General features: G+C 36.1%; 1 protein-coding gene across 2 annotated transcripts in view; it reads right to left on the bottom strand.

Annotated features, from left to right (window-relative positions):
• The window catches only part of AQR (aquarius intron-binding spliceosomal factor), a 107,612-nt gene that overhangs the window by 75,673 nt on the left and 6,256 nt on the right, over positions 1–25,683 (bottom strand). For both annotated transcript variants that reach the window (XM_028119508.2, XM_028119509.2), the window contains exons 3-9: positions 24,424–24,464; positions 18,518–18,553; positions 9,045–9,165; positions 6,394–6,534; positions 4,944–5,012; positions 3,769–3,869; positions 270–346 (exon numbers count right to left, since the gene is read on the bottom strand). In XM_028119508.2, coding sequence (XP_027975309.1) covers positions 270–346; positions 3,769–3,869; positions 4,944–5,012; positions 6,394–6,534; positions 9,045–9,165; positions 18,518–18,553; positions 24,424–24,464 — 586 coding nt within the window. The remainder of the gene's footprint in view (positions 1–269; positions 347–3,768; positions 3,870–4,943; positions 5,013–6,393; positions 6,535–9,044; positions 9,166–18,517; positions 18,554–24,423; positions 24,465–25,683) is intronic.

The raw sequence follows: 25,683 nt of genomic DNA on the forward strand, positions 1-25,683 counted from the left end.
TGCTCAGGACCTAAGTCTAGCAAGCAAACTCAAAAAATATTTGCTAGGTAAATGAGTATTTCAATAACCATGCAGGTACCTTTAAAACATGTGAATTTTTAAGGCAGTCACAATACTCAGACTGTTAATATACATGAAAAGGGGAGGACAGATATGTTGTCATTATGATTTAAAACTATTCCAAGAGCAGGTTTTAGACTGGAGACTAGTAAATACTGTAGAGGCACCTAAATGACAACTTCACAAATGAGCTAAGAGAAGATAGTTACCAGAAAGAGGCACTGATTTCAGCACAGAGATAAACTTCTGTATGAGCTGTGAAAGAAATCTTCTTTCTTGATAGGCTCTAAAATCAGAGAATAACATTGACCAAATTATTTTTGAAAAATAATTATTTCAAAAGTAAAATTAAATGTCAAACAAGCCTTTCTTGTACTGTTCAAATGTTCCATTTCTCTCTGAAACTGGGACTATAATTTGAACACACAGCTGCTTCTTTATTACTGGTATAATAAGCCAGCTAAGAAACAACCCTTTCTCTTACTATGAAAGTTTTCACTTGTGATTTAAAGGTCAGAACTAGAAAGGAGTTTTTAAAATTTCATTTATAGTCGCTCTTAAGGTTCCAAATTTTATGTTTATGTATGTAGTTAAAATAAGCAATTTTATACCTTAATATGTTTGAAGTATCACATATAATAGAATATTACAATGTCTAAAAATTCAATGTTGGTTTAAAAACAATTATCTAGGAGCGGCTGGGTGGCTCAGTCAGTTAAGTGGCTGCCTTTGGCTCAGGTCATGATCCCAGGGGCCTGGGATCGAGCCCCACGTCAGGTTCCCTGCTCAGCGGGGAGCCTGCTTCTCCCTCTCCCTCTGCCTACTTGTGCTCTCTATCTCTCTGTCAAAAATAAATAAATAAAATCTTAAAAAAAAAAAAAACTTAAAAAAACCCAACAATTTTCTTCTACATATTACTAATTTAAGATGCACTGTGTACCATAAATCAACAAACATTCATCAGGTACTGGACAGCTGCAAATGATTACGCCAGTCCTCCCGGAAATACAAAGGAGGGGAATGACTAAAATGTACTTGAATGAGAGGTATTATAATTTAAAGGTAATTAGTAACACAGACCAGCATGTAATTAATAAAACCGGCTGACATTAACTGAGCACTTAGTGTGTCAGGATCTGAGTTGTGTTAAGTACTTCACATGAATAATCTCATTTAATGCTGACAACAGTCCTATGAAATCGGTACTGCTTACTGTTCCAATCTCATACTGGTGCTGAAAGAGGTGAGATTAACTTGCCCACAGTTACACAGCAAGCAAGTGTGCAGCCTAGTTAAGTCTGACTATAGAACCTTTTCTCTAAATAACTACACATATTCTAACCATTACACAAACAGCCGGCATTTCAATAAAAAACACACAGCATGTTTTTGGAATTCAGAAGAAGAAAGCACTGTGACCTAAAGTAGTTTGTCTAGAAGTGCTTAGGTTAGCCTTCAATTAAGTGGAGTGGAGGGGAAAGGGTACTTAGGGAAGCAATGTTTAAGAAACAATTAAGAGACTGGGCCAAGGATTTGGAGTCACCGAAAAAAATAGCTGGGGGTTTTTGAATGCCACTGCAAGGAGTTTAGAGTTTACCCTATGGGAACCAGGAAACCATTGAAAGCTTGTGAATAGGAATATGGCAAAGAAAACAAAATTTTCTAAAGAGATGGCTAGTTAGGCTCATTGTTGTGGGAAAGCTGGAAGAAACACCAAATAGGAATTTATTGTAGTGCTTTAGTCAGGAGCTGTGAAGGCTTGAATTAAGACAACAGCAGTGTGAATAGACAAGAAAGAAGAAAAAGGACAAAAGATGATCCAATAGGACTGGTTGATGGGATATAAACTGCTAGTCAAAGGACTGGAGTATTCCAAGCCCTACTGTCTGGAAGAATTAAGAGAAATTGTCCAGAAAGGCAAGTTTAGGAGGAAAAACAATGACTATTACTTAAGCCAAAATAGAGTTCAGGGCAAACAGAAGTACAACTGATCCTTCAATAGCACGGGTTTTAACTGTATAGGTCTATTTACATGCAGATTTTCTTCAATAAATACACTACCGTATTGTGAATACATTTTCTCTTCCTTATGATTTTCTTACCATTTTTTATCCTCTAGCTTACTTTATTGTAAGAGTCCAGTATGTAATAGATATGGTATACAAAATATGTGTTCACTGACTGTTATTAGTAAAGCTTCTGGTCAACAGCAGGCTATTAGCAGTCAGGTTTTGGGGAAGTCACAAATTGTATGTGGACTTCTGACTGTATGGTGGGGGGGACTGGTGCTCCTAACCTCCGTGCTGTTCAAGGGCCAACTGTATACCACAATGTGTTACACAAAGACTGGAAAGCAGAGAAGACAGGGCCAGCCACAGAGATTTATGGTTAAATCATATTGAGGTAATGGTAAGAGCAGGTTTAAAAAAAAGAGTAGTCAAGTAGTACAGATGCCATGTGATTAGTTCAATCAAGAGGCTGTTGGGTGGGAAGACACCATGAGAGATGAGACTAGACTTGGAAATTAAAGAAGGAACTTTCCTACTCTGACCCTAACATCTTGTCCTTATAGTTCTCACTCCCTTACACAGAAACTCATTTCTCTGACATGCACCTTTTTACAGTTCTTTCCATTTTCAGTAACCACCAGCATAACTCCAAGTTTCACTTCCTTTTGTCCTCAACCCTCTTTTCAGGGTTTATGTATCTCACTAAATCATCTCATCCATACTCACAGCTTTCATTATTAGCTACACATGTACAGAGCACTCTAAGTGGAAGAAAAAATAAGCTAGAGCTAGAAAGTTATCCTAGGTCCAAGGGAAAGGAGTCTTCAGCATATTTCCATAAGTACAGAAAAAGGAGTGAGTGGAAAAGAACAATAAAAGATGGAAACAGAACAAGGAGTGCTGCCGCCAGCAGTCACACGTAGATAAGGCAAGGTCACAGTTAGACCAGTTAGCCTGAAAGAGAGAAAGAAAGAGAGAGAGAGAGTGCTCTCGGAGCATGCAGATCCTTCCCGTGTCCTACTAACAGCACTTTGTTTGGTGAAATAAATACTTACTGCCAGACTTACCCAACTGATTATAAATATTACTATTAAAAGAACCCATAACCCTCACCTGCTTCTTTAATCCTTATACTTGATTTATTCTTCTCCCTAGCATGTATCACCATCTAAAATAATACATAATTGATCTGTTTGCTGCTGTCTTCCCCAACTAGAATGGAAGCTCCATGGAGCAGGAATCACTTCCATTTTGTTCTCCACTATATCCCCTATACCTAGACTAGTACCTGGCAAAAATAGAAACATTCACTATTTGTTGAATGAATGAATGATGGTTGAAATGTATAAAAATCATTGTTAAGAATAAGAGAGTAAGAAAAAGAAAGAAAAGTTGGATTGACAGCCTGAAGATTGTGGAGAAAATCAAGAATCATCCATGACAGACAAACTATGGCCAAAAGGCAGACAGAAGATCAGTGATATACTTATCACTGGGGCAGGCAGAAGAGAAGAAGAAAAACATGTTGATGCTGTGGTTTTCCCTTCAGATCTTTATGAAAAATATTCCTATGATAGTAAAAGCACTTCTTATTTATTTGGTTCAGCCTTATATAAAGGAAACAACAAACCAGCCAATATCATCTAAGACTCACAACCAGTGTAACAAACCAACATGGAACAAAGCTTTGGCAACATACTGTTCTCTTGCTTCTGGATCCATCTTTTCATCATTCTTTTTAATCAAGTTCCAGAACTTTCTTAGCTTAGGTGTCTTCTTTAATTCTAATTCCAATCGTGCCTGAAAGAATGAATGTGCTTTAAAATCACCAGTAATCTCCAAGTTTACAAGGATAAAAATTAGATCCACTATTAGCTAGTTTTCTAATGTGTGGATACACAATGGAATAAAACCTGAAAGCAACATGATAAAACCTGAAAACTGAGAAACTAATAACTCTATTTTGAGAAACTGTTCTCAATTCCAGTAATTGTTAATAATAACAAGAAAAAAATAATAATAACTGCCTTTTCTTGTCAAGGTCTTAAGCTCAATAATCAATTAAATTTCTTTCTTATTTCTAAAATTAAGGCTTTAAGTATGAAAAATTAGAGCATTAACACTTATTAGTATAATCACTGAAATTTGAAAAATGAGTCTGAAACATTGAACATAGAAACAGCTGTCACAAGTAAACAAGGAAATGTCCACATGACTATATTCTTTCTAATGGTACGTATCAGTTTTAACTTAGCATTATTTATATAAGTCTGTTTTTATCACCATCAGCTGGTACCTATGAATAAGCCTGCATATCTGGCTGTGTGCAAAAACCCCATACGCAGGAAATGGAATTTTCAGTAAACTTATTATTTATCCTGAAATTTGACAGTTATAATTTTATTCCCCAAGATGACAATTAATTTGGTTTTGATAGTGACACATATGATCTAATAAGGATTTGATGAAAGAAAAAATGAAGTCATTAATATTGAACATGATCTAGACCTTCTCCTATAACTGTGTGTACATTCTAATCTAAGGAAATAAAAAATTCAAGTCTGTATTTAGTCTCATCCAAAGACACACATGAAATAATAACCACATTTTGCTAAATTAACCCTTTCTTTATGAGCTCAATAAATATTACCTTATTTTATCTCATAATAATGGCATTAGGTGAAAGATCTATTAGCTTATACATAAAAACTTTAAAATTAAAAAAACTACTTGTAGGATAAGTTCGTGCATAGTAAATTAAATATATTTTCTAAGCAGGAAAGGGGATTTTTAGTTACCATTTTATATCCATATTAAAGCTACATCCACCTATATAACACATATATACATAAGTTTCTGAAATTAGATACTTACAGGCTGTAAGCCCATCCACATTGGGAGGGAGATAAGCTGCTGTACTTGACTCCGTATCAAGTCTACTTCCTGTTTACGGCACAAAGAAAACAAATATATAAGCACACCAGTATTTTAACTTAAATCTTTACATAAGGAATATACTACCTGCAGTGAAACATGCCACTAATACTTTCAAATTAATGATATTTTAATATTTCATATTAAGGACTTGAAGTGCTGGTTAGTGTTCCTATGTGCAAAGAAGCCTGTGATGTGCCTTATGGAGAAAATATGTGTGTTACATAAGGTTTGTTTAGACTTCAGTTACAGTGCTGTTGGCCATGAGTTCAAGGTTAATAAATCAACAATATGTTATTACGTAAGGTGTCTTTAAACAGAAACACATAAAACAAGATTATGTATTGATCGACTGATGAAAATGTTGTGACTGTAGGCTTGTAGGCTCCTAAGCCTGTATTTTCCCTAGGAGCAATGGTTCAGTTTTAGCCAATTCAGTGTTTGCAACTACTTCATAGACCTAACTACCTCAAGTAATGAGAACTGATGGCATATTGAAAAATATAAAGTATTTCAATAATAGACTAGCTTTTAAGTTAACCAAACCTAGCATCAAGCTACTAATACTAAATAAATCTTTTTTTGTTCAATTTCTGACAAAGAATCACGTTTATATTTACATTTGCATTGTGTAGTTTAATAAATGTTAAGGAGGTAATAGTGGCATCAACTCAGGGCTTCATTAATCTTTTTTTAATGCCTTTACAAGATTCATATGAGGTAGTACCTCAAGTAATACAACAAGTAATAACCATCCATCTATCAACATCCAGTCTTAAGATGAAAGAACCCCATGCATTGCATGGGTCTAATGCACTGTCAGTTCAGAGGCACAGACCTTCACTTAACCACAGTAGAGAAGTGCAAATGAAATATTAATTACTGTAAATATTTAATTCTTTCAAAGATACTCTTATGAAGGATGAAAATGTATCATACACAACCCAGGAGATTTTCAAAGATCATCCACAACTGCCCCTAACCAGTCAACTCAAAACATAACTCTCCTGCTGACCTGGCAGCCTGTGCATGAAGCATGCCTGAAAAGTAATAAAGCTAGTTTCTGTGTGCAACTGTGGCACAGATCTCATTACTCAAAGTTCATACTGGCCAGACTCGATGATGCTCTACCTTTGGAGAATTTCAGTTCTGATTATCATTTTTCTTAAGAGTATAGATAGAAAAAAGGAGATCCAGTTCAAATCTATTTTAAAAGTGAATGGATCTTCTAAAATGTTTTTATTGAGAAGTGACTGAAATTAAGCTTTTGGCATTATCCTCCATCCCTATTACCATGGATGAAGAGTTGGCTATAGAGGTAATTTCATTTATGTTCAACTTAAAAAACAAGAAAATGTTAAAGTTTTCCCCAAAGATAAAGTAAAATTACCAAACTATTGAAGCAATGATCAAGAAAAAGCAGTAAGACCGTCTGTTCATGGAGTGAAAATTCACCATCGGTTTCAGCTAATGCTGCTTTCAAGATACATTTAAAAAAAAATGGGAAGTGGTCTGGCTTCTTCTTAAAAGTCTGAAAAGAGAAATAATAAAAATTTATTTTGAAATGGCTTGCTCTCCACTTTTTCTCCCTTAAACAAACATCAGTAGACTCTTTAGGAATCTATTAACAAAACCAAATAATTACAAACAAGATTATTTGCTTACTTATAATTAATGGTAGCAAGTCAAATATAGGTTTCTGGCAAGATCATGAAAGAGTTGTAGCAACCTTTACCTAATAAAATAATGTTTTGTGTGTGTGTTTTTAAAAAAATATTTTTTTCTTTTTTTTTTTTTAAGTAATCTCTATGCCGAACATGGGGGCTTGAACTCATGACTCCAAGATCTAGAGTTTCACGCTCTACTGACTGAGCCAGCCAGGTATCCCTAAAATAATGGTTTTACTTCCTTTATTTTTTCTTTTATGGATTATGCTCACATTTAACTTAGTGTTTGTTTTCTAAGGATCTGAAATGTTTTAATTCTTCTAACTTAAGAAAAAGAAACATCTTTAGCAAAAATTAGTTTCCCACTAACTAATCTCAAGGACAGTGGCTCCTGCTTTATATTAGCTCTTTACTCTTAACATCCAAGTTAATATATAAAAAGTAAACAATGTAATATATTCAAGCTTCCCTGTGACCTACCTCCCCTTTTTTCTTCTTTCAGAAGTGCTCCAAATGTGTGGTCTACACTAGTTGTTTACACTTACTTCTCTACAGCAGGCTTCCACCCCCAGGACGACCCTGAGGCTCTTGCGGCTGTCCAACCCCCTACTCCTTTTCAATGTGCTGAGGGCCCCTCTTCTTCTGTTGTGTACATAGCAGTATTTTAGGGTTCTAACCTCATTCTTCTTTTCCCCCTCCCTTGACTTTAACAACGTATGTTAATGATTCTAAATATACATCCTCTCATTAACTCTACATCCCAGGATTCCTCTGTCTACTAGACAATTTCATCTAGATATTCAAAAGGCAATTTAAACTCAGTAAGTCCAAAAATCAATTCAACAATTTTGTACCCTCCATAGTACTACTCAACTCTCTATTACTACCTATCTTGGTAAATGGCAGTATCATCTATTATACTCAGTTGCCCAAGCCTGGAAAGTTACTGAAAATAACACCCTTCCCTACTATTAATTATTCAATTATGAAATCCAGTCAATTCTACTTTCTGTATCTTTGTGTATCCTCTTCTCTTCATCTGTATTTCTCTACTTCAAGTCCTAATCACCAAAATGGTCTTTATAACATGCAAAATGATCAGGTCATTCTTTAGCTCAAAAAATCTTCCCTCTCCCTTCCTATAGTAGCTTGAAGCAACTTCAAGAAATCCCCCGGATCTTTCAATAATACACAAAGCCCATAGTTTACCCTGGGCTCTAATCTGCCCAAAGATGGCTCTTTCTTAGTGAATATCCAAGAGACGTGCCCATGGTTTTATCTTAAAGAGTTTAATACTTCCTCAGTTTACAGACCATTGCCACAAAAAGATGACAAGTACCCATGCCTTTTCTTCATTTAAAAAAGCTGATGAGCTGATCATTTTATGGCAGCCAAAGAGAACCTAGATTTTGGACCTCTACTGACCGAGCCTCTATTAAACTAGCATAAAGAAAAAATGTCAGTCTACTAGAAATTTCAAAAAGGGAAAAGCACGGGTGCCTGGGTGGCTCAGTTGGTTAAGCGACTGCCTTTGGCTCAGGTCATGATCCTGGAGTCCCAGGACTGAGTCCCACATCGGGCTCCCTGCTCAGCAGGGAGTCTGCTTCTCCCTCTGACCCTCTTCCCTCTTGTGCTCTCTATCTCTCATTCTCTCTCTCAAATAAATAAATAAAATCTTAAAAAAAAAAAAAAAAGGGAAAAGCAGATCCTAAATTGGGGATAAGGAAAAAATTGAAATTACAATATAAACATCTGTCTTGACTTTGGCAACACTACTTTATGTATGGAAAGCTATAAATATATACTCCCTGTTGTGAAAAAGGACACTGAAAAATATCTCATTTGAGCACTATCTATTTGTGCTATTTAATATAAACTTCATTTCAATCTGATGAAAAGTATACTTCGGGGTGCCTGGGTGGCTCAGTTGGTTAGACGACTGCCTTCGGCTCAGGTCATGATCCCGGAGTCCCAGAATCGAGTCCGGCATCGGGCTCCTTGCTTGGCAGGGAGTCTGCTTCTTCCTCTGACCCTAGCCCTTCTTGTGCTCGCTCTCTCTCAAATAAATAAAATAAAAATCTTAAAACAAAACAAAACAAAACAAAAAGTCTTTATACTTCATGACATTCTTCATTTCAAGCACAAAATAGAAAAATAATTTCACTTTCATAATTTTTTGGTTCATACTAAATTAGTTCGAACAAAGTATTGAAATCAAAAAAGAACAGTATTCTTCATATATCCATTTTCTTCTCAACACTTTATTTTTGGGCAAAGTTCTGTTCTAAAAGCATTATTTATTATCAGTCAAAAGTTCTACTTTTTAATGGCTTAAACACAGTATGAAAGCTCTGAAGTAATTTAAATCTGTTACCTCCCATGCAGGGACATTTTCTCTGAATTTCTCATTCACCATACAGCAGATTGACATTAAATAGGCCTTGCTGGACACCTCTGGAGAATAATTCATCCAGAGGTAATTTTCAAGATACTGGCTGTGAAGAGTGAAAAAGCACAGAATATTTCATTAGTTACCACCACGCACTATAATATGTCACTCACCTGGAAGAGCATGATTATCTACAACTTTCTGAAAACTTTTTAAAAACTACATAACTTGAAAATCCTTCAGAAATTTACCTGTAATCGAGGTCACCACTATTTGCTACCAATTTATTTATAATAACTGTAGCTTTGGAGAATAAGAGTTTAAACTTTTAAGGCAGGAAGACAGCAAAGATTACTAACATAATTTTCACTTTCAGAACATTGGGGATATTCCTTATCTAAAACTCTTTATGAAGTAAAAAATCAAAATGATATTATGGGCAATTTTAGCAGGTAAATGCATCTGAGACATTAATACTATCTCATATGAGGACCAAGTGACTTCCATAAACTAAGAAAGAGACTTAATAAAAAGAAGCATTTTAATACTTATTAGGTATTCAACATAATTCAGTTTTCAAGGTAACTGGCATTTTCCCTTCAAGATACCAAAATTTGTATTTTAAGACTGTGGTGAAAATATTCCTTAATAAATTTAAGTATTTCTGATTTCTACAACATAACTTAGCTATTTTTTTTAAATTTTATTTTACTATGTTATGTTAGTCACCATTCATTACATCATTAGTTTTTGATGTAGTGTTCCATGATTCACTGTTTGCGTATAACACCCAGTGCTCCATTCAATACGTGCCCTCCTTAATACCCATCACCCGGCTAACCTATCCTCCCACCCCCTCCCCTCTAAACCCTCAGTTTGTTTCTCAGAGTCCATAGTCTCTCATGGTTCGTCTCCCCCTCCGATTCCTCCCCCTTCATTTTTCCCGTCCTACTATCTTCTTCTTCTTCTTTTTTTTTTTTTAACATATAATGTATTATTTGTTTCAGAGGTACAGGTCTGTGATTCATCAGTCTTACACAATTCACAGCGCTCACCATAGCACAAACCCTCCCCGATGTCTATCACCCAGCCACCCCATCCCTCCCACCTCCCACCAGGCCAGCAACCCTCAGTTTGTTTCCTGAGATAAAGAATTCCTCATATCAGTGAGATCATATGATACTTGTCTTTCTCTGATTGACTTATTTCGCTTAGCAAAATAACCTCTAGACCATCCACGTTGTTGCAAATGTCAAGATTTCGTTTTCTGATATTAATATTCCATGGTATTTCTTTAACCATTCATCTGTTGATGGACATCTTGGCTCTTTCCATAGTTTGGCTATTGTGGACATTGCTGCTATAAACATTGGGGTGCACGTACCCCTTCAGATCACTACATTTGTATCCTTGGGGTAAATATCCAGTAGTGCAATTGCTGGGCCATAGGGTAGCTCTATTTTCAACTTTTTGAGGAACCTCCATACCGTTTTCCAGAGTGGCTGCACAAGCTTGCATTCCCACCAACAGTGTAGGAGGGTTCCCCTTTCTCCACATCCTCGCCAACATCTGTCGTTTCCCGACTTCTTAATTTTAGCCATTCTGACTGGTGTGAGGTGGTATCTCATTAAGGTTTTGGTTTGGATTTCCCTGATGCCAAGCGATGTTGAGTACTTTTTCAGGTGTCTGTTAGCCATGTGGATGTCTTCTTTGCAGAAATGTCTGTCCATGTCTTCTGCCCATTTCTTGATTGGATTAGTTGTTCTTTGGGTGTTGAGTTTGATAAGTTCTTTATAGATTTTGGATACTAGCCCTTTATCTGATATGTCATTTGTAAATATCTTCTCCCATTCTGTCAGTTGTCTTTTGGTTTTATTGACTGTTTCCTTTGCTGTGCAAAAGCTTTTTACCTTGATGAAGTCCCAAATAGTTCATTTTTACCCTTGCTTCCCTTGCCTTTGGTGAAGTTTCTAGGAAGAAGTTGCTGCGGCTGAGGTTGAAGAGGTTGCTGCCTGTTTTCTCCTCTAGGATTTTGATGGATTCCTGTCTCACATTGAGGTCTTTCACCCATTTTGAGTCTATTTTTGTGGGTGGTGTAAGGAAATGGTCCAGTTTCATTCTTCTGCATGTGGCTGTCCAATTTTCCCAACACCATTTGTTGAAGAGACTGTCTTTTTGCCATTGGACATTCTTTCCTGCTTTGCCAAAGATTAGTTGACCATAGAGTCTGGGGTCCATTTCTGGGCTCTCTATTTTGTTCCACTGATCTATGTGTCTGTTTTTGTGCCAGGACCATACTGTCTTGATGATTACAGCTTTGTAACAGAGCTAAAGTCCGGAACTGCGATGCCACCAGCTTTGCTTTTCTTTTTCAACATTCCTGTGGCTATTCGGGGTCTTTTCTGGTTCCATACAAATTTTAGGAATATTTGTTCCATTTCTTTGAAAAAAGTTGATGGTATTTTGATAGTGATTGCATTATATGTGTAGACTGCTCTAGGTAGCATTGACATCTTCACAATATTTGTTCTTCCAATCCATGAGCATGGAACGCTTTTCCATTTCTTTGTGTCTTCCTCAATTTCTTTCATGAGTATTCTATAGTTTTCTGAGTACAGCTTCTTCGCCTCTTTGGTTAGATTTATCCTAGGTATCTTATGGTTTTGGGTGCAATTGTAAATGGGATTGACTCCTTCATTTGTCTCTCTTCTGTCTTGTTGTTGGTGTATAGGAATGCCACTGATTTCTGTGCACTGATTTTATACGGTGCTACCTTACTGAATTCCTGTATGAGTTCTAGCAGTTTTGGGGTGGAGTCTTTTGGGTTTACCACATAAAGTATCATATTATCTGCAAAGAGTGAGAGTTTGACTTCTTCTCTGCCCATCTGGATGCCTTTGATTTCTTTTTGTTGTCTGATTGCTGTGGCTAGGACTTCTAGTACTATGTTGAATAGCAGTGGTGATAGTGGACATCCCTGTCATGTTCCTGACCTTAGGGGAAAAGCTCTCAGTTTTTCCCCCATTGAGATGATATTTTCTGTGGGTTTTTCATAGATGGCTTTTATGATATTGAGGTATGTATCCTCTATCCCTACACTCTGAAGAGTTTTAATCAAGAAAGGATATTGTACTTTGCAAAGTGCTTTTTCTGCATCTATTGAGAGGATCATATGGTTCTTGTTCTTTCTTTTATTAATGTATTGTATCATATTGGTGATTGATTTGTGGATGTTGAACCAACCTTGCAGGCCAGGAATAAATCCCGCTTGGTCGTGGTGAATAATTCTTTTAATGTACTGCTGGATTCTACTGGCTAGTATTTTGGTGAGAATTTTTGCACCCATGTTCACCAGGGATATTGGTCTGTAATTCTCCTTCTTAGTCGGGTCTTTGGTTTTGGAATCAAGGTAATGCTGGCTTTGTAGAATGAGTATGGAAGTTTTCCTTCCATTTCTATTTTTTGGAACAGGTTGAAAAGAATAGGTACTGACACTCCTTTAAATGTCTAGTAGAATTCCTGTGGGAAGCTATCAACCACGACTTGTGTTTGTTGGGAGATTTTTGATTACTGCTTCAATTTCCTTAGTGGTTATGGGTCTGTTCAGGTTTTCTATTTCTTCCTGATTCAGTTTTGGTAGTTTATACATCTCTAGGAATGCATCCATTTCTCCCAGATTATCTAATTTACTGGCATATAGTTGCTCATATGTTCTTATAATTGTTTGTATTTCTTTGGTGTTGGTTGTGATCTTTCCTCTTTCAGTCACAATTTTATTTATTTGTGTTCTCTTTTCTTTTTGATAAGTCTGGCTAGGGATTTATCAATGTTATTAATTCTTTCAAAGAACCAGCTCCTAGTTCGTTGATCTGTTCTCCTGTCTTATGGTTTCTACTTCATTGATTTCTGCTCTATTTCTCTTCTGCTGGGTTTAGGCTTTATTTGCTGTTCTTTCTCTAGCTCCTTTAGGTGCAGGGTTAGGTTGTGTATTTGAGACCTTTCTTGTTTCTTGAGAAAGGCTTGTATTGCTATATACTTTCCTCTTAACACCACCTTTGCTGCATCCCTAAGATTTTAAACAGTTGTGTTTTCATTTTCATTTGTGTCTATGAATTTTTTTTAAATTCTTCTTTAATTTCCTGGTTGACCCACTCATTCTTTAGTAGGATGCTCTTTAGCCTCCATGTATTTGAGTTCTTTCCGACTTTCCTCTTGTGATTGAGTTCTAGTTTCAAAGCATTGTGGTCTGAAAATATGCAGGGAATGATCCCAGTCTTTTGGTACCGGTTGAGACCTGATTTGTGAGCTAGGATGTGATCTATTCTGGAGAATGTTCCATGGGCACTAGAGAAGAATGTGTATTCTGTTGCTTTGGGATGGAATGTTCTGAATTTATCTGTAAAGTCCATTTGGTCCAGTGTGTCATTTAAAGCCTTTATTTTCCTGTTGATCTTTTGCTTAGATGATCTGTCCATTTCAGTGAGGGGGGTGTTAAAGTCCCCTACTACTACTGTATTGTTGTCAATGTGTTTCTTTGATTTTGTTATTAATTGGCTTATATAACTAGATGCTTCCATGTTAGGGGCATAGATATTTACAATTATTAGATCTTCTTGTTGGATAGACCCTTTAAGTAAGATATAGTGTCCTTCCTCATCTCTTATTACAGTCTTTGTTTTAAAATCTAATTTGTCTGATATAAGGACTGCCACCCCAGCTTTCTTTTGATGTCCATTAGCATGGTAAATGGTTTTCCATCCCCTCCCTTTCAATCTGGAGGTGTCTTTGGGGCTAAAATGAGGCTCTTGCAGACAGCATATCAATGGGTCTTGTTTTTTTATGCAATCTGATACCCTGTGTCTTTTGATTGGGGCATTTGGCCCATTTACATTCAGGGTAACTACTGAAAAATATGAATTTAGTGTCACTGTATTGCCTGTAAGGTGACTGTTACTGTATGTTGTCTCTATTCCTTTCTGGTCTATGTCACTTTTAGGCTCTCTCTTTGCTTAGAGGACCCCTTTCAATATTTCTTGAAGGCTGGTTTGGTGTTTGCAAATTCTCTTAGTTTTTGTTTGTCCTGGAAGCTTTTTATCTCTCCTTCTATTTTCAATGACAGCCTAGCTGGATATAGTATTCTTGGCTGCATATTTTTCTCGTTTAGAGCTCTGAATATATCATGCCAATCCTTTCTGGCCTGCCAGGTCTCGGTGGATAGGTGTGCTGCAAATCTGTTTTACCAATGTAGGTTACAGACCTCTTGTCCCAAGCTGCTTTCAGGATTTTCTCTTTGTTTGAGACTTGGGAGTTTTACTATTAGATGTCGGGGTGCTGACCTATTGATTTTGAGGGGGGTTCTCTGTGCCTCCTGGAATTTGATGCCTGTTTCCTTCCCCAAATTAGGGAAGTTCTCTGCTATAATTTGCTCCAATATACCTTCTGCCCCTCTCTCTTTCTTCTTCTTCTGGGATCCCAATTATTCTAATACTGTTTTGTCTTATGGTATCACTTATCTCTCAAATTCTGTCCTCGTGATCCTGTAGTTGTTTCTCTCTTTTTCTCAGCTTTTTTATTCTCCATCATTTGGTCTTCTATGTCACTAATTCTCTCTTCTGCCTCACTTATCCTAGCAGTTAGAGCCTCCATTTTTTTTTGCACCTCATTAATAGCCTTTTTGATTTCAACTTGGTTAGATTTTAGTTCTTTTATTTCCCTAGAAAAGGTTTCTATAGTATCTTCCATGCTTTTTTCAAGCCTAGCTAGTATCTTTATAATCGTCATTCTGAACTCTAGTTCTGACATTGTACTAATGTCCATATTGATTAGATCTGTGGCAGTCATTACTGCCTCTTGTTCTTTTTTTTGAGGTGAGTTTTTCTATCTTGTCATTTTGTCCAGAGGAGAATAGATGAATGAGAGAAGAAAATGCTAACAGGGTAACAAGAGCCCCAGAAAAATATACACTAAACAAATCAGAAGAGACCCAAAGCTGGGGGAAAAGAAAGGGAAAGAAAAAAAAAAAGAATATGATCAAATATGATCAGGCTGGTGAATAAATCAGTGCCACATACTAGATTTTGGGCATATTTTGGTCTGTTAGAAGACACTGCCTCCCAAAATTTTAAAGAAAGAAAAACTTGTATATATACAAAAATAAGGGTAAATACGATGAAGGGATGGAATATGACTGTAAAGATGAAAATTATAAAAGACTTTATAAAAGGAACTGATAAGAAGTTGGTTGGAAAAAGAAAGAAAAATTAAAAAAAAAAAGGGGAGAGAATGTGATCAGGCAGGAGATTAGAACGAAGCCATACACTAGAGATTTAGAGTATATTTTGGTATGTTAGAAGATACTGTATCCCCAAATTTTAAAGACAGAACAACTTATATATACACAAAAAATAAGGTTAACTATAATGAAGGAATAGAAAGAATATGACTCTAAAAATGAAAAACAAAAAAGATTTTAAAAAAAGGATAAGATGTTGGTTAAAAAAGGGAAAAAGAAAAATTAAAAAAAATAGAAAAAGAAAAAAAAGAAAATTAAAAAAATTAACTTTGAAAGACTAAAGAATCATGGGGAAAAAAGCCATGAATTCTGTGTGCAGTATTCCCCTAGCGCTGGAGTTCTGCCGTTCTCATTGATCGGTAAACTTGATCTTGGCTGGCTGGTCTTGGTGATCTTCTGGGGGAGGGGCCTGTTGCAGTGATTCTCAAATGTCTTTGCCTGAGGTGGAATTGCCCTGCCCTTGCCAGGGGCCAGGCTAAGTAATCTGCTCAGGTCTGCTCTCAGTAGCTTTTAGTTCCCTTTCCATACAGCTTTGGAGGATGAGGAAGAAAATGGTGACCTCCCAATCTCCACCCAGGAGGAGACGACACCTTGGGACCCCACTCCTCAGGAGCCCCCAGAGAAAAGCAGTCAATCACTCCTGTCTCCCCGGTCTCCCACCACACTCCATGCTCACCCAGCCTGTGACCCAGCATTTCTATCTCTGGCACACAACCCTGTTTGGAATCTCCAAACCCAGGAGATTCCTGCAGTGTGCTCCCACGCTGCTCCTCCCGGGGGTGGAAGGGGAGTCTCCTGGATCTGCCGCTTGTTGGGTCCCTGCTTCCAGAAAGTGGTTGCTTCTCTGTTCAGAGAGTTGCTGCTATTCTTTTCTTCGATCTCCTGTTGAGTTTGTAGGTGTTCAGAATGGTTTGATACCTATCTGGCTGAATTCCTGGGACCAGACGAAATTTAGTCTCCTACTCCTCTGCCATCTTGCTCCTCCTCCCTAACTTAGCTATTTTTTTATCATTCAAGTTATAAGCAAGAATTACCATACTGGGGTTAAAATACTCTCAAGCACCAATTAAAAAAAAAGCAAGGTGTTTTGTTCCCACATTAAATCACTCCACATGTATGTTGCAATCACTCACATACATGTGTGCAGACCTATGTACAAACCCACAGAGTTAAGTGGTTTAGACTCTGCTACAGCACTGTAATTTTTCTACTTCTTATGCTCACATCGGTATATCCATGGGTCTATCATTAGCAATACTATAAGAACCTAGGAAACTGGATATGTGGAATTTTACTTAAAATGATGGTCAAAAGGCTCCAAGTAAGACACTGAGTGCTCTTTCATAAATAAAATGCACAAAACTTCATTTCATTCCTTTCTTACAAGTTCAGATTCCTTTTTCCTGAATTATATACTTTTAAACCTCTCTCAGCAAGTTTGTTAGTATTAATCTATCTGTCTGAAATTTATTTTATGACAGTTTAGCTGGTTATACAATTCTTTCTGGGTTGTTAGTGATTTTTTTTTTCTTGTATTGGGCTCATTCTATTATATTCTCTATTACTACAACTGAGAAATCTACACTTAATCTATGCATCCTTCCTTGAGTAATGTCTTTTTTTTCCTCCAGCAGATAAGATCTTCACTCTGTCTTTGTTAGTCTTCAGTTGCTCTACTCAGAATTATTGTACTTCCTGAATCTAAAAGACTCATGTTTCTACTGTAGAAAATTCTTAACCACCATTCTTCTAAATTGCTACTCCTCCATTCTCCCTAAATCTCTTCTGAAATTCTTATTGGACTTTATAATTTTTGCCTCTGTATCTCTGAATTTCCTTTTATATTATTCATCTCTATTTCTCTTTGCTATTATCTAATTAATTTTCTATATTCCAGTTCAATAATCCCCTCTTTAGCTGTGTCTAATCCACCACAGGCCAGGCTGTTTTACTGTGCTTTGCTTTATTCAGTTTTGCAGATGTTGCATTTTTCACAAATTGAAGGTTTATGGCAATGCCGCATTGACCAAGTCTATTAGCACCCTTTTCTCCCGACAGTTTTTGCTAACTGTATGTCTGTCACATTTTGGTAATAAGAATTACCAAAGAATTTGGCAATAAGAATATTTCAAACTTTTTGATTATTATATTTGTTATGGTAATCCAGGATTTATGATCACAACTTGTTGAAAGCTCAGATGATGGTTAGCATTTTTCAGCAATAAGGTATTTTTAAATTAAGGCATATAGTTTTTTTTAGACATAATGCTGTTGCACACTTAACAGACTAAAATATAGTATAAACACAACTTTTATATGCACTAGGAAACCAAAAAAATACATTTGACTTGCTTTTTTGCAGTGGTCTGGAAATGAACCTGCAATATCTCCAAGGTGCCTGTATTTAATTTGTCCACTGAGTTTTAAAATTTCAATAATTTTTATTTCTGTTTTCCCCAAATCTATCCATTTTTAGTATCTTGTTCCATGTTTAATTTCTTCTTTTATACCTATAATAACTTTAAACATAATGATTTGACGGTGTATATCAATTATTTAATTACCTAATTAAATAGGTAATTTAATTTAGATTACCTAAGGTCCTGGGTGGGTGGGGTAGGGACCTAATTCTGATGTCATTTCACCTTTCACTTTTGCTTACAGTTATTATCCTAACATGCTTTGTAATTAGGGAATCTGAACTCACCTTTGCCAGGGTTCTACAAGAATTTTTCTGCAATGCAACTGGAATTCATATCCTTCCAGAGTATCCTTATATTTGTTTCTGCTGGATGCCTCAGAGATATCACTGGCTTGTCACATCATCTTGGGTGTTATCTGAGTACATAGTAAACTCCAAACTCATTCTTAACATTTTCAGATGTGGAACTGAGGCTATGAGAATAGATGATTTGCTCAAGATGATACAGGTAGGTGGGTCGGGGGATGGGTGAAATAGGTGACAGGTTTTTAGGAGTGCCCTTGTCAAGATGAGCACCAGTAATGTATGGAGTTGCTGAATCACTATATTGCATGTGAACCTAATATAACACTGTATGTAACTATACTAGAATAAAAAGACATGATACAGGTATCTCTATGGTATACTGACAATATAGATCTGACATCATCTTTAACCTTATCAAAGTAAAGCCTTTTAACTCACCTAAATTCCAAGAGCATTATCTTTCTGATGGCAAACCTAAAGTATAAAAATAAATAATAAAAATGTTTAAACAGAAAATATAAATATTTCAGAGTCATTAATGCAGATGCATTTTTGGAATCTTGTTTTAACACGGACCCACATATCAGAATCTTATTTTAATATGCATTGAAAAAAGCTAATTTTGCTTTTATATTTTTTCTTTGTATTTTGTCAGGGTAGTTTATTTTTAAAAAACTAAGAAAAGTTGCTTAAGTTAAATCTTATCCCACCCGTATTAACAAACACAATTAGCACCATGACATACTGAGATGTAACGCATAGGTTAATAAGGCAATTAATTTTAATGAAAACACGAATGTTCATCACAATTCATAATACTGGATCACAATTGCCAAAAGGTAGCCTATCTTAATTTCTTAAGCACTGGCCAACATTGTTTTATTTAATATTCAAAAGGAAACATTCTGAAGTCATGCCCTCCTGAAAGCACAAGGGACACATGTATCTCTATCACAAATATAGGAATCAGACTTTTCACAGGTTTCATAAGTCTTGAACTTAAGTCTACAATATGATAAAACTGTGAAATGAATATTAGATATCTCTCTTTACTAGACTGTCTTTTTAAATAGAAGTACTTTGTTTTATAAGAATAAATAATGCTGTATAAAAATGTTTTATAAGAATAAATAATTTAAATTTATTTATTTAAATAAATAAGTAATAATCTCATTACTTATAAGAATAAATAATGCTGTAGCTGTCTTTTTAAATAGAAGTACTTTGTTTTATAAGAATAAATAAATAAAACCAGGTATCTCTCCAAAGGCAGGTTCAAATGTCCACTAATTCAGTTTTATCATTTTGCATATTGGAAATAAAGTAGTCAGACCAGAACACTGCCGCTAGATAATAGCCACCAGCTTTGAAAATTAAATGTGTAGGCGTTATGAATTTATAATACCCCAAGAGACCATTATCCTGTCGAAATACTATTCCACTGATTTCTGATCTCTTAAATAGTTTCACTAAGCAAGCACTATCACAGAACTTTAGTGAGAATAAAATATAGGTTTTTACTGTGCAAAAGCACAAAGATATAACACTGACAAGGTACTGGCTTCTACAGCCAGCCAAACCACTGAGTGGATACAACATCTTGTGTGTCAGACACACTAGGTCTCCAGCTGCAGACATGTTGGTGAAGAAAATTCAGTGTCCACTATGCACTCAACTGCATGCTTAATTTCTTCAGCCACAAAAAGGACCTCATGATGAAAGAAAGAAAAAATACCAGCTCATGGGATAGAAGATAGTATTCTGGGGGTGCCCGGGTAGCTCAGTCGGTTGAGCATCTGCCTCTTGGTTTCAGCTCAGGTCATGATCTCAGGGTCATGGGATCAAGCCCTGTGTTGGGCTCTGCACTATGTGTGGAGCCTGCTTAAGATTCTCTCTCTCCATCTCCCTCTGCCCCTCCCCTGCCCCCTTGCTCTCTTGCTCTCTCCCCTTCCCTAAAAAAAAAAAAAAAAAATTAATTAAAATTAAAAAAAAAAAAAGCATATTTTGGTCATGACTCAGCGTTACCCTCATAACATCTTTTAAACATCCTGGGACCCAGTTTCCTCATATTCAAAAGTGGCAAAGTAGCCAATTTATTTTTGGATGACTGGACAAGAGAAAAAGAAGTCACGATAGGTCAAGATAAAGCAAAAACACTCAATTTCTCTTCTAGCATTCTTGGTGGTATTAAATTTGGAGTTTTATTCCGTCAATAAGCTTTGCTGCTATAATTGCCACTGCTTCTTCTCTTGGGAAATAATTGTGTGAAAACATGAGGTCTGGAATTGTGGTAGCCCTCTTGCAACCAAATAGGGAAAGCCAAAAAAAAGAAAAAAAATTGTGAAAAGGCTGACAAAGCCCTCACAGTAACTTCTGAACTACCCATTTCCAGATTTATTGTAATGTAGATGATTAAAAAAACAAATAATAGTGAACAAAAGAAGCCAGCCACAAAAGTGTATACACCGTGTGATTCCATTTATTTAAAGTTTAAAAACAAACAAAACTTCAGTGTTCATGTTTCCATACTTACATATTAAAATGTTAAAGCAAAAGGCCATGTAAGGGCTTCTGGGATGCTAACTGATATTGGTTTTTATTACCTTGGTGGTGGTTATGAATGATAATAATTTAGAAGGCTAAACATTTCTGTTTTATGCCCTTTTCTGTGTTATGTTTCATAGTAGAGGGATTTAAACATTTTTTTAAGTTGTAACAACTTATTTAAGTAATCTCTACATGCCACGTGGGTCTCAAACTCATGACCATGAGATCAAGAGTTCCATGCTCTTCTGACTAAGCCAGCCAGGCACCTTGGGGTTTAAACATTTTAAATAAAAAGAGGGCAATGGACCCTGCACTACTTAAGAAGAGTATTGGGTAAGAGTCAAAGAACCACGGGATGCCTGGGGGGCTCAGTCGGTTAAGTGTCTGCCTTCGGCTCAGGTCATGATCCCAGGGTGCTGGGATCGAGTCCCACATCGGGCTCCCTGCTCAGCGGGGAGCCTGCTTCTCCCTCTGCCTGCCGCTCTCCCTGCTTGTGCTCTTTCTGTCTCCTTCTCTCTGACAAATAAATGAATAAAATCTTTAAAAAAAAAAAAAGGAAATAAAAGAGTCAAAGAACCAGGATTTAATACCCAGCTCTTCCTCTAACTACTGGGAAATATTTTGGGCTACTTAACCTCTCTGTACTGCAGTTTCCTCATCAATAAAACAAGGATAATAACAGTGACTATCACACGGTTGTTGTGAGGAAAAATGAGCTACTATACACAAGGGTGCTTAGAACAGAATCTGGTACATGGCAAACACTCAACAAATAACAGTTATGATTATTTTTAAGATGTTAAAATCATACAGATAAAAATATTAAGATATGTTTGCCAAATCTGATAATGGTAAGGACACCAAATATGAATCAATCGTGTAATAGAACACACATTACATGGCTGACTGGGCGATATGGTATTTTACTACTTTTGAGATCCTAAAAGTTATCATTTATACCATAAGAATATTAAGAACCGATTGATTTATTTCCCAGATTCCTCCTACAGAAATAGGGTTGATATGCAAAAAATGTGTATTACAAGAACCTTAATGTATAATACTAAGAGTACCTGGGGCGCCTGGGTGGCTCAGTTGTTAAGCGTCTGCCTTCGGCTCAGGTCCTGATCCCAGGGTCCTGGGATCGAGCTCCACATTGGGCTCCCTGCTCCGCGGGAAGCCTGCTTCTCCCTCTCCCACTCCCCCTGCTTGTGTTCCCTCTCTCACTGTCTCTCTTTCTATCAAATAAATAAATAAAATCTTTAAAAAAAATACTGAGTACCTTATAGCTATAAACTGCCTATTTTGATAGCCTACAAACAAGTTAATAAATCTTGTATCAAGCCATTCCCCAATAATGAAGATGCTACCAGCACATAGCTCAGCAAAACAGCTTCCTCAGGCACTAGTCTAAAAAATAGTCATTTAAAAATGTAAATATATATTATTTTTTAGGGGATGGGAATTCAAGAGTACACTTATGATGAAAACATATATATACATTACAATTTATGTATTATAGAAGTGCACTTTTCTGAACTTTGAGATTTGAGGGGAGAATGTATCAGTTTACTTTCATTTAAGTATTCTCAACTGTGTACAAGATGAGAAAATGACTGTTAAGAGTGCCATGATAAATCCTAGTGAGCCTGGCCAACAACAGTTACTTCCTTCAGCAATTAAAAGTAATGTAGCCAAGTATATAATTTAAAAATCACTGGCAGTTTTTGGTTACTAGTTACATAAAAATTATCTTTAAGGAAGAAATATTAATAGCTAAGGTTTTGAATGAAACAAACAAAACCACAAGCAATTACTTTCCACTGGAGGAAAAGTCTGCTCTGAAGACACAGAAAACTAGTTGTGAAGGTTCAAGATAATTTTCAGATTGGTATATTCTTAATATGTAAGAAAAAAAGAATCCTAGAATTTACCTACCCACTCATCTTAAGTTTCATTAGGCAATCTCATCCATACCCATTCCCAGACCAACAAGTCTTATGTTATATATCTGCTCAAATGTCATATCTTCAGAGTATTTTTCCCTGATCATTCAATCTAAAATGGCCCTTGTCACTACCCTAAACATACTTTAATTCATAATACTACCTGTGACATTACACATCTATGTATTTCCTGTCTCGACTAGAACTACAATATAAGCTCAGTGAGTAGAGACTTTATCTGCCATGCTCACTGTTGTATCCTTAGCACTGAAATTGTGGTTGATACAAAGCAGGCTCAACTCTGTCCTCTTTTCTGAGCTCTGTATTGAGATACCCAACTGCTTATTCTACATCTCCATCTACATGGTTCTTTACTACCTAGAATTAAACATTTCCAAAAGTGGACTAACAACCTATGCCCAACTCCACCCCTAACAACAACAGCAGAAATCAGTAATGGAATCTACTAATCAATCTAAGCCAAAAACTTAGAGAAGTCACTTTTGATTTTCCCCTTTCCCTCCTCCACCACATCCAACCACCAACCATCTTGTCACTTCTATCGCAAATTGGCACACCTCTTTATCTCAATCTTCCAGGCTAGTCAAGCCATCATTACCTTGAACCTAACTACTATAGTACTCACCTAATTTCTTGCTTCTTACACCCTCCAAATTCTCTTTCTAAAATATCACCATCATGCTTACGTGCTTAATTGGCTTCCCGTTATTCTTGAGATAAGAAACAAAATCCTTAACATGGCCTTTGGTCCTGCCTCCTTTTATGCTCACAAATCAATCATTAAAGCAAAACAACTAGCCTCTCATTTTGATGCTGCCATGGATTTGCCTTCATAATATTTAGTAAAATTAACCTTCTAGGACTCAAACACATGACAAATAACTAATCTGAGATTTTATGAGGTTTTTTTACATTTATAATCTAATGTTTCCATTTCATATTAAAACATTTAGTCAATTGGCTTTTTAAAATGCTCACTGGGCATATATGTCTACAGGTGCAGATATAGAAATATGCCAAAATACATTAAAAAAAAGATAGGATGGAATGATGTGTAGAGTATAAACTTTCTGTATTAAAAAATGGGGGGGCTGGATACATATGTACATAAATAAATTGAGGGTTAAAGGACAAGGAAGATTTCTCAAAACTTACCCCCTTCTGTATATTGTACAAAAACAATTTCTATTATTTATTTTTATTATTTTACATATATTCTATACATTGTACATAAGATATATTTTATTACTTTATAAAGTATTATTATGTATGTTTTACTTTTATATATATATATTTTTTAAAGATCTGACAGAGACACAGCGAGAGAGGGAACACAAGCAGGGGGAGTGGGAGAGGGAGAAGCAGGCTTCCCGCAGAGCAGGGAGCCCGATGTGGGGCTCAATCCCAGGACCTTGGTACCATGACCTGAGCTGAAGGCAGATGCTTAACGACTGAGTCACCCAGGCGCCCCTACTTTTATAATTTTTAAATATTTTCAAAAGAGTTATCAGAAAAATGGTAAGGAAATTAGTATTAGTGAAACTGAAATAAAATCTCCATGTTTATTCTCCCTCACATTTCTTCAAAAACAAAATAAACTTGATGGGATTTAATCCCTCTAAACTAAGCCAAAAATTAGAAAGCAAAAAAATAATTTATGGTTCTTCAGCAGCTAGATATAAAAGTTTTTCTGGCCACCATCTCCTTGATGACCAAATCAAAAAGAAATTTAAAAGTTCCAAGTTATGATCACAGTTAGTTTAGAAGTGCAAAAGAGATCCAGTTTGGTCCCACCTAATCCCTAGGTATGAAAATTAAACTCATTCTTACCTCGATTTGACAATTTCTTTTTCATATATATCTTCAATGACCTGTTATCAAAAATATAAAAATGTTTAACATCTCAAACAGCATTTTTTCAGATCCTAAGTTGATAGTTTCCAGTTACTGAGATTACACAAAATAAGCTGGTTTAGGATAGATATGAAATATTACTGAAATAATATTTAAGAGACTTTTATAATCTCATCATGTTCCTCAAAATGTAAAATAACAGAAAGCAAAGTAGAAGATAAATAATAAAATATATCTACATAAAAAGATTCCTAGAAACAATCACTAAAATGATGTATTCAAGGGGGCTCTGTCATGCAATGGATAGTGCACTGGACTTCTAAAATGATGTATTCATAATACTTCTAGGAAAAATAAAAATTCACAAATCAGAATATTTTTGAAAACTTAATTTTAAGGTATATGCTATCAGACTCCATTTAAGAATCATTAAGAATGTAGTTTCAAAAGCCAGACAGTAAATTAGAAGTATGAGGATATAATAGAAGCAAATCACATCCTGTTTTCCAAATACATGTGATAAAGCCTCAGAATTTCAATTCTTCTGGGTTAGGGAGGCCAGAATGGTGTGATACTTCAGAATTCAGCACTGGTGTTAGAAGCCTGGTTCAAACCACCCACTTCATTGCAGAGAGCTAGAACCCTTGCCTAGGGACAGCTCGAAGGCTCACCTTCCCAATCCACAAAAGGATCTACTAATACAAAGTATCCCACCAGATGCTATAAATAAGATACCACATGTAAAGAATTTAGTGCAAGTCCTGGCATATTGTGAGTCTTTTTTTTTTAAAGATTTTATTTTTAAATAATCCCTATACCCAACATAGGGCTCAAACTTACAACCCCAAGATAAAGAGTTGCATGCTTTACCAACTGAGCCAGCCAACTGCCCCTGTGAGTCTTTAGTAATAGTTACCAGCAGAAGACACAGCAGTGCTAGTGGCTAGTGATAATAGCAGTTAAAAAAAAAAGTTCCTACTATAAAATTATAAAGTACTTTAATATGGTATCATATATTTTATGTAGTTATAATGTCTTTTAACTGCTCAAAGTATATTTGTCAAGGAAATGTGGGTGATATTTTTATTTTATTTTTAAAGATTTTATTTATGTATTTGAGAGAGAGATAGAGAGTACAAGCAGGGAGCAAGCAGACTCTCTACTGAGCGCAGAGCCCAAAGGGCTCGATCCCAGGACCCTGAGATCATGACCTGAGCTGAGGTCAGACACTTAACT

This window comes from Eumetopias jubatus, unplaced genomic scaffold, assembly GCF_037043125.1.
Source record: "Eumetopias jubatus isolate StellerSeaLion01/CBP00866 unplaced genomic scaffold, mEumJub1_p1.0 scaffold_7, whole genome shotgun sequence".
Classification (NCBI taxonomy): domain Eukaryota; kingdom Metazoa; phylum Chordata; class Mammalia; order Carnivora; family Otariidae; genus Eumetopias; species Eumetopias jubatus.